Source organism: Sebastes umbrosus, chromosome 8 (genome assembly GCF_015220745.1).
Source record: "Sebastes umbrosus isolate fSebUmb1 chromosome 8, fSebUmb1.pri, whole genome shotgun sequence".
Lineage (NCBI taxonomy): Eukaryota > Metazoa > Chordata > Actinopteri > Perciformes > Sebastidae > Sebastes > Sebastes umbrosus.
The window spans coordinates 7,205,090-7,214,936 of NC_051276.1; the positions used below are offsets into that span (position 1 = coordinate 7,205,090).

The 9,847-nt window shown below is 38.0% G+C and overlaps 1 protein-coding gene across 1 annotated transcript; it reads right to left on the reverse strand.

Annotated features, from left to right (window-relative positions):
• Window positions 1–360: 360 nt before the first annotated feature.
• Window positions 361–9,213, reverse strand: mrps27 (mitochondrial ribosomal protein S27). Its single transcript, XM_037778903.1, has 11 exons — window positions 9,096–9,213; window positions 8,781–8,858; window positions 7,096–7,166; window positions 6,905–6,963; window positions 6,185–6,299; window positions 5,528–5,606; window positions 3,890–4,005; window positions 3,683–3,785; window positions 3,428–3,570; window positions 1,661–1,822; window positions 361–856 (listed from the first exon to the last, which is right to left on the reverse strand). The coding sequence occupies exons 1-11, from the start codon at window positions 9,166–9,168 to the stop codon at window positions 608–610; spliced, it is 1,248 nt and encodes a 415-aa protein (XP_037634831.1). The 5' UTR covers window positions 9,169–9,213; the 3' UTR covers window positions 361–607.
• Window positions 9,214–9,847: the final 634 nt, after the last annotated feature.

Below are 9,847 nucleotides of genomic sequence, written 5' to 3' on the forward strand. Positions count from 1 at the left end.
ATTCTTACAGTTATCAGGATCTATGCTGGATTTAGGTTTTACTTGGTGAACAAAAATGTTTCTGGCCATAAACGCATTCCTTTCCATGCAAAGAATTTAGTTTTCTGTAGATTGACTATCAGTGAATTATTCTGTGGAATACCCCTTTCAATCCTCTGTGGGAAAACTTACAAAATATGCTTTTGATGCACGCCAAACGCACACACACAGAGAGGAAAAGGAGTGGGAGGATGTGATGGTACGATCTCTCCCCAGCTTTCCCTTCTTTTTGCTTACATGAGGTCACTCGACCATCAGGCTGAACAATTCATGTGTCCAATAATGATTTCATCCCAGAAAAACAATAAATGTGGGACACAATTTCTGATACAAATGAAAATGAATTTCATTTTGACAATATATTTATATTTGCCCTAGTTACAGAGCAATACTTATCACATAAGCACACATTGTTATATACAAAAGTAACTAGTGACACGAGCAGATGTAATGTTATCAATGTTGATTTTTTTTACATTTTAAAGACATACAACTCCTATTACACAACTTCAATGTGCATACGCACTGGACAGTTCCTTTATCTTGATTCAGCTCCGTCTACGTGTCTCTACGCCTGCTGAGCTGCAGCCTTGGCAGCTAACCGCTCCTGTTTCTCCTGCTCGGCCTTCTCCCTCATCTCCTTCTCCCTCTGGATCAGCTGCCGGATCTCTGCCTCCCAGTCCTGCATCCGGCTCTGGTACTGCTCCAAGTCGGGTTTCTCCGCCACGGCCAGGTTCTGCTGGGCCAGAGCGGTCACTAAAGCCTGGAAGGAGGCAGAGTCCACTTTACCCTGAGACTCCAGCTGGCTGCTCAGGTCCTGAAGAGGCAGAGGAACAAAAAGACGTTGAAGCACCCAACAGTGACCTCATCACTACATTTAAATGACTTGAGTGAAACCCTCCAAACCAGTGAACTCTATTCAATACATTTCAAAAAGAGATTATCTGCTCTTGCATTATTATGCTATTATATTTATCATTATATCAGTGGCATAAAATTGACTAAAACTGACAATAATATAGTTTATTGCAATTATTTCTGGGATACTCTATCATCCAACAAAATGAGTTATCATGACAGGCCTATTTGTTAGACCTCAAAGACATGCACAACGCATCTTAGTGAGTAACAGTGAATGTAAAACTCTAGATGTTATTTCAATCATCGATCAGGGAGCCACCAATGACACCATCTCTCAAGTCATCACATGGCCATTTTAAAAAATGTAATTTCCCTCTGCATTTGACAACAGAGCAAAGCAGAATATTATCTTAAACTGACAAATATATGAGTGGAAAGGCTGCACCCTGTCTGCTAAATCACCCAATCAGCTTTCTGTTGCACGGCTCAAAAGCATGAACAACGCTTTAGGCTACAAAGTCTCATCTCAACGATGACGCACTTTGACTATCTTAAGGATGAGATCATTGGTTTTTAACATCACACACGGTAATTTCTGTTTTATTGTCTGTTAAGTATTCAATTAAATGTCTAAGAATCAATTAAATAACCCTTTGTATGCTGCACACTCTGAGTTACAACAGCAGGCATGACAGGAAAATGGATGTAAATTCAGTTGCTACAAACAAAAGCACAGCTGTTATACACGACAAACACCCACTTTGAATCTGCCGACATATTGAGGCAGCTTAGCCTGCTCGGCCTGATCATCTTCATCTATGGCGTCTTCTTTCTTGTCCTCCTCTCCTGATGACTCCTCTCCAGAGGAGTCGCTGTCTGAGGTGGAGGACAGTTTCTGCAGCAAGTCATTCACGAAGTCCAGCTGAGGAATATTGAAAATCAAGGTTAAGTAAACAGAAAGATTATTATTTTTCATTTATTATGTTTACCAAATCAATATAAAGTGCAGTTCTGAAGAACAGCTGTTACTGCCTGAAAAGTCTTTATCTGATTTATATTAAATTACTTCAATAACAGTTTCATATTTTCTGACCTTCTTTTAAAAAGATGCAGTTTGTTATTTAAAGATTACAGAACAGACATGTAATGATGAAGGTGGCTGAAGACCTCACCTTTAATCTTAGGAAGCAGCATTAAGATTAACGGTCACCTGAGGCGGCAGTCACCTGCACCTTCATTTGAGATGTAATATTTCCTCTCTGTCCTACGGTGTTATCTGCTCTGTCTACATTATTGCTGTGACACACGGCGTTTAGTTCCTGTTGCAATGATTCGCCCAGACGTCCTCTGTGCCCCGGGCTCTTCAAAATCTCATTAGACGTGGACAAAGCTGGACTATTGAACTGGACAACACAGGCCAGATTAGAGGCGCTACACCCGACTGTGCGTTCGTGCAAATATGTAAAAATAACGACAATATGACAGCATGCGTGTTTTATCTCAGCAGATGAAGACTGTCGGTGTCATACACCCCACCTGGAAAGTAACAACAGTCTCTACTGTGTGTGTGTGTGTGTGTGTGTGTGTGTGTGTGTGTGTGTAATGCTCTGCGACTACACGGAGTTATAGTTGAAAGAAATTTTAATCCAGCTTGTTTGACGTCAAACCCATAGTCAGTGGAGAAGATCGATAACAAAGACTAGACCCAGGAGGAAACTGCTGACCTATTTTCATCAAACATGACAAAGATATATCTTTCACCTGCTCCAAAGCCTTTTGTTTCATGTTTTCTATTGTCATGTGATATGATATAATCAAGGATGCACCAATCCAACTTTTATTCTCCTGTAACCTATTACAATACTTCAACTCATGGCATCTGTTGACCGATTACCAGGGTTATTATAGTGAATTAAAAAACTGAAACTAAAACGAAAATAAGCATTGAAAAAATATTTTGTAAACTGAAACTAAATAAAAACTATATCCTTGAAGAAAAACTAAACTGAAACTATATTTCCTGGTAAAACAAAACTAATAAAAATAATATAAAAATGATCGTAAATTCATTTCAGTTTTAGTTTTTTAGCTATAATATATATCACTATTGAAAAAAGGAGACAGCATGAATAATTAATATGCTGCAATTGCTTCACTAAAGTAGCGTGAAGATTAAACATTAAATATTATGGCTGTTCATAGACAGTTCTTCATCCCTGAATTTTGTATGAATATGTAGCTACATACTTCTGAGACATTATAGTTGGCCCTAACAAAAATAAAATAAAACTAAATATATAAACTAAATATTTCTGAAAAACTGAAACTAAAACTAGCAAACACACTCCGAAAACTAACTAAAATTAATTGGGGAAAAAAATGATTTATAGCGTTATAATTAACAAGAACTTCAAACGTCAATTTTTCTGCAAGAAAGTTTCTTCTTTCGGATGATTTTTTTGTGTAAGATGACTACACACACACACAAAAGTAAATACTCTTTGAATCAGATTTTCTCTGCGCTTACTGTGTCTTTGGACAGCTTGACGTCACCAGAAGCAGCAGCTAGTCTCTCCATGACGGCCAGCGTTCGGCCCAGATATCCACGCTCCCAGAAGAGAGGCATCCCTTTGAACACGGCATGGATGCCGCTTAACATCTCCACCTTGCCTGGATGGGGAAGAAGGGGGAGAATAAATGAAACAAACAGCATAATGAAAGAACACTGTATGAATCACGTTAAAAAATACAACATTGTGGGGGAAGAAACTCAAATACGCACCTAGCAGAGCATTGCCGAGTAGCTGAGCGCTGAGGCCGACAGTGTTGTCTTGCTTCAGTCCACAGAGCAGCAGCGACGCTCCCAACGCCCGCTCCTCTGACACCTGAACGCACAGCGAGGAACAAGTGTAAGCATCTAATTTGGAAGCACATTTGTTTGTCCTGCTGCAACATTGAAATGCTGATGAGTTGCTGCTGTTTCACTCACAGTGAGTTGTGGTCTGGTTGCTAGGTAACTGCCCAGGGCGTACAGAGACAGGATCTGTGTGGAGGGAAGGTCGAAGGCCTCCTGAAGCATCACCTCTTCAACCACAGAGCACGCACCTGTACAATTACAACAAAAACATTTCTACAATTAATTCTACTGTTTCTGTTTTTCTTTCTACACTTTAAGTCCTTTTTCAGGTAATTCCTGTGTCAAATAATATTTTTGTTATACTCCTAAATCTAACTGTGGCCAATATTACAGGGATTTCTTCCTAGTTATCATAAATTAAAATGAGATTGAATGAGATGCTTTTCAACTCGCTGCTCGTTCCTTTTGTGAAGTTAAAAGGATAAGTCTGGTGTTTATATGTATTTTTCTTCTTGTCAACAAATCCCATGAAAAGACCAAAACCAACAATAGCCAAGTTTCCATCCAAATTTAGCACAACATTTTGAACAGATTTCCAGAAAATCTAAAGAAAATGCAAATGAGTGCATGCTTTCATCCACTAAAGTTATGTGAATAGGAGTTGGTTCATCAACATATACAGCTGGTGGTGCTAATTCTCCAGTCGGGTGTCATTAAACCATTACAGGAGAGCAGAGCACCAGTCAAACCACAAACCAACAAAAACGTGGAAAACATGATGGAAACATGGAATTTATGTTTGTTTCATGTATATTATATGAGCTTATTCCTCTTATTCACATCTTACTTAATTGTATATGAACTTATTTATTTTATTTTGCACTTGCATTGCCATTCGTTTATGTATGGGCTCAGTTCTGCATGATCTATGTTCTCATTTATGTATGTCATACAGGGCGGTGCTTTCATAGGATTCAGATTTTTTTAATTCGTTATTCTGTAAATCTTTAATCTTGAAAGCACTTTGTGCTTAAGCTTGAATATTGCTCTGTTAATAAATTAATATATATATATTATTATCATTATTGTTGTTATCATCATACTTATTATTATTATTATTATTGATTTGAGGAATGTTACAGTCTCCTTATCTGTCCACACAGATCTGCCACTAATTGACTTTTTCCACTCATTTTTTTATATGCAAAATGAAAATGTGCATTCAAATAGTTGGATGGAAATTTACTTATTGACATCAATGTGGCTTGTTGATGTGTTTTCAATAGTTGACTCAGAGGAATAAGATGTATCAGACTTTAGGTACACATAAAATACTTGTCAGTAGGATTAATTCACGGCTGCTCTTTGTCTTTTCATGGGAAACATAGAATACTGCCAGATTCATCCTTTAAACGTAGTGAAACAACAACACTGGATTTGAGTTACAATACTGAAGATTTAATCTAATGTAATCAAAACTTCAACATGCAACTGGAAACGTTGTAACATCAACTCTGTGCCTTCACTACTTGCCCAAAACTGTTTACTTTCTAATGTTATCACAGAAAAAAAAATCAGGCTTCCTCTTCACCTCTGTCTCTTACAAATAAGGAAAGAAATGTTTGAAATCGGATTTTAGCGTCTGTTCTCACTCCTGGGAATATTCAGTGCCAACAAGACTGTGTCTGCAGAGCTTGTACTTTTTTTCGGTCTTTCAGAAACTAATTTTTCCCAAATGTTTGATTGAAAAAATGCTTTAAAAAGCCTTACTTTTAAAGTCTCCATCCTTAATGTAAGAATCTGTGAGCAGGTTGAAGGTGAAGTCATCTGGGAATATTCCATACTGGACCTGCACACACACACACACACACACACACACAAACACAGGATCTTTTACATTATTTATCCATGAACACTGACTGTTTACCCTTCATGATTTGGTAAAGACGGTGTATATCACACTATAACACAACTGCTGGTTCTGATGCATGACTGACATCGAGACCTCTTATCTCACAGTAACATGACACCAATCACAACAACATCAGAGGTGGCCATACTGACCGAGCACGCTCCGTTTTACCTCACTGTAAACAAGTCATTGGCTCGTGTACGTCTCTGCTTTTGGAATAATTCAGTGATTCCCAGATACTACAACTCATTCGGGAACAGTACACATGCTGGGCTGAAAATGTCAAACATGTTTGATGTTATTTGTGCTGCTCAGATCAGTTTGAAAATGCATCTGGGTGGTTGAGATTGGATCTGTGATCGCTCATAACTGCAACTGTCGGCCCCGATCAGGAACATCTGATCAGATTTCCTGTCTGATTATAAAGATGAGCCTACTTTCCGTTGACCAAAGAGAGTCTTCTGTGCTCAGTTTATGGTGTTAAATATAAGGAGGGATTATAATGTGTTGTGTACCTTGTTTTTAAGTGTGTGCAGGGCCTTCTCTCTGGCTCCGTATTTTAGACACTGCCTGACCCAACTGTGAATGGTCCAGTCTCTCAGGTACCAACAGTTTGGACTATGACGAAACCTGGAGGGATAAAAAAAAAAGAAGAAAACACAAAGTTTTTCATTTTACATATCCATCACACCTCTGATTTATTGGTGTGCTTGATAAAAATGATAGGAATGCGACTGCATTTGAATGTCACGATAAACTATTTTGGTTGCTGAACCACCAGAAGAGTAAATAGTAAAGTTGACAGCTTCATCCTGAAAAACTCAGCACTAACACAGTCAAAACACATCAAGGACAATTGAATCCATTAATAATAATAACTATTTACAAGCTTCCGAAAGCAGAAAGTTCGTTATTTAATTCTCACCCGATTATAAAAATGCATGTACCGTGAACAAGGGTGCGATTGGGAAATTTACTAAATGTTACAATCACAAGATTGGGTGCAGATTCCAGGTCCAGACGGAGTAAACAGGAAAGGTCGGGAGTTGCCCAGAACAAAGAAAAGCTTGTGACTGAATATAAACCAAAACAGACAAACCAAACAGACAATTCATTCCAAGAAAAGCACACACAACATTTGGTACCACACAAAACCAAGGAAGAGGCTGAGATCCAACACAGACATGAAGATGCAGAAGCTGATGCAGAGAGAGAGTAAAAATGATCCCTCTTACTTGTAAAGGTAGTACTCTGCTTGATCCACTTCCTCTCGAGATGAAATGTTGTCAATGAACTGAAGCACAAACAGAAAATATAAATAGTTATCTAAAAACTTTGTCCGTACTGCCGTCAACTTCAAATGTGATTGTTGATTTGTCAGAGACGGGTTTTATCACAATACAGGCGATTTAAATTTAGAGTTTACCCGTGAAACAGTCAGAGAGCTAACTGGGAGATTCCTGTCGTATGTCCGGTCCATATTGCTGGCCAGTACAGCTGTATGTTAAAAAAACAGACAAGACTATTATACAGTTTATCATGTCATAAACAAACTATTCAGAATTTCTTTTACAGTATGGCAAGTATGCCAATACGATACACTCGCCTGAGACAAAGCAGCCCCAAAAAAAATATTTCATCACATGCTTCGGTGTGTAATATCAACACTATTGAACAGTTCCAATCGGTGCACCATGAGACTGAAGTGTTACACCGCCACCCTGTGTTGACTGAGTGCACACACACAGCAACATTTGATGTTAGACTGCTGCATGCAGCCAAGCATGCAACGTTTATTCTTTAGACATGAAATAACCTGCAATCAGCATTTCTGGATGTGGATGGAAGCCAGCTACCCATCATATTTCATCTCAAGTGTAAATGGTGATTATAGTGGGGCTAGGTATTGATACGTTTCAGCACCAAAACCCACAAAGTACTTTTTTGAGGAATATAAAACCCCTTAAAACAAACCTAACTTCAGTGATTAATTTTGTCTTAACACAAAATGAATCACACAATATTAAGCTGCACTATATTGGAACTTTACCTAAAAATAAATCAGGAAAATATTTGATAAAATAAGAAAAGTCAGCCCAATATCACAAGTTTGCCAGAGGGGGCTTTACAAGAAGAAACCTCAGGAAGAGCATCTGAGGAGGGGTTCCTCTCCCAGGACGGACAGACATCCAAAATATGTTGTGTGTACAGAATAAAGAAACAGAATAACATTATAGTATAGACAATCAGGATGACAGGCATTCAGTGCCACTTTTAGCAATTGACAGTTTTTGATACTTTCAGTCGGTTCCCAAAAAGTACTGAAGTTAGATTACAGCACTCCCAATTTAGAGGCTGCATCTTTAACAATTCATACGTTAATACTAAAATAACATCACATGCTGCACAGAAATGTGTCCTCCTTTTGCCTGACTTTGTAAGACACAACCGGTGTATCCTTTGCAGCCTTTAGTACCTCACAATCCTACATATATAGATAGACATATTCCTCTACAGATTTAGAAAAGGTCATCCATGATTTTATATCCTCCAGACTTGACTATTTGCAACACACTTTATTCGGGTATCAGCAGGCAAAACATTCAAAGACTGCAACTTATACTACTTAACTTAACTTAACTTAACTTATAACCATTTAAACTACTTTATCCTGTTTTAAATCTTGCACATGTTTTGGTTCTTATTAGCTTGTTTTTAATGTAAAGCAATGTGTAACTTGTTCTGAAAGGAGCTATATGAATAAATTATTATTACTGTTATTATTATATTCAACAGTGCTGACTACCAAGGATTAAATCGTGAATACTGACTTTATGTTTATGGACTAGGTGACAAAATAGGTTCCCCTGGATAATGCCCACAAATCCTGACCTCCATCCAATCCCAGCCAACATGGTTATGTGGGCCCCACATGGGTTATGCTGGGGGTACCTGGGTACCAAGTGGGTATGGGCCCAAAATGGGCATCTTATCTGGGGCCCACTTGGATCAACTAAGTTGGTCCCACATGGGCTCTGGACTGCTCATTACATGTAATATGGTGAAGCATCCAGTATCAGTATGTGTAGCATGAGCAGGTTTAACTCTTACCCAGGTTCTGAGGGTCTTTCTCTCTCTCCTCCCACACCTTGGTGTCTGTGTAAGCTGCTGAGAGCATCCATCTCCTGGCTGCCAAGACAAACAGTCAATCAGGTTCAGTAGTGTAGATATACAAATAACACCAGGCTACATATGTATAAGCCTGTTAATGATGCTACATAGAGTTAGCTGACAACATGAACTGGGACATGTAGCTCCTAAACATCCAAATAACCACAATGAAGGACAAGGAAATAGAAGTTAAACAAAGAAATGCAATCAAATACAACTATGATGTTCTCATGTCTATCTGCAGGACGAGTTTACCTGAGAGAGAAGAAGAGAAACATTTAACTTTGACAGCTGCAGACACACAGCGCTGCCAGACGGAGGCTGCCATCTTTGGACGAGTCCATTTCTTAACCGGGACGGGGGGGGGGGTGTTTCATATTTACCTCGTCATAGGGTCATACCAAAAGTGAAACACAAAACGGAAACACTGTATCTTTTTAAAATTATTTATTTGCATGGAAAAATCATTTTGCTAAATATTCATGAATAATGTTTATGTTGTAAATGCGCAAAAAGAAGCTGAATGTTATTTTAAAAAAAATGTCTTTATTCACAACAAAGACCAACAACAATCATAGGCTTCATAAAACTCAGTAAGTCTATTGAAGTTCAGTCAATCATTAAAGTTTATTTTAAAGTTCAAATTAAATCAAATTAATCTAAAAAAATACTAACAAGCTTTCACTGATTTTTGTTCTTCTTTGGGGTCCCTAAAGCAAGACAGCAAAATGATGAAAGGTTTGCAGCCTTTGGAGCTTGTCTATTTAGATTTATGGATGTGAAATTATGCAGAAAATATACTCACTTCCAGCCCATAAATCACAATGTATAACGTCACACGAAACACGTCGGTTTTAACATTAATATCCATGTCTAAAATTCTTCATAGGCTACTTACCCATAAGCGAGGCCTATAATCTCCAGTGAAATAAATAAATAGATAAATAAATAAATAAATAAATAAATAAATACATAAATACATAAATAAATAAATATTTCCTTTTCTG

Excerpts from the sequence above, each read along its gene's own strand:
- mrps27 (XM_037778903.1), bottom strand. The coding sequence starts at position 9,168 with ATGGCAGCCTCCGTCTGGCAGCGCTGTGTGTCTGCAGCTGTCAAAGTT. Across the intron at positions 7,167-8,780 it reads GAAAGACCCTCAGAACCTGG|CTGTACTGGCCAGCAATATG; the intron begins GTAAGAGTTAAA and ends TTTAACATACAG. Across the intron at positions 6,300-6,904 it reads GCAGAGTACTACCTTTACAA|GTTTCGTCATAGTCCAAACT; the intron begins GTAAGAGGGATC and ends TTATCCCTCCAG.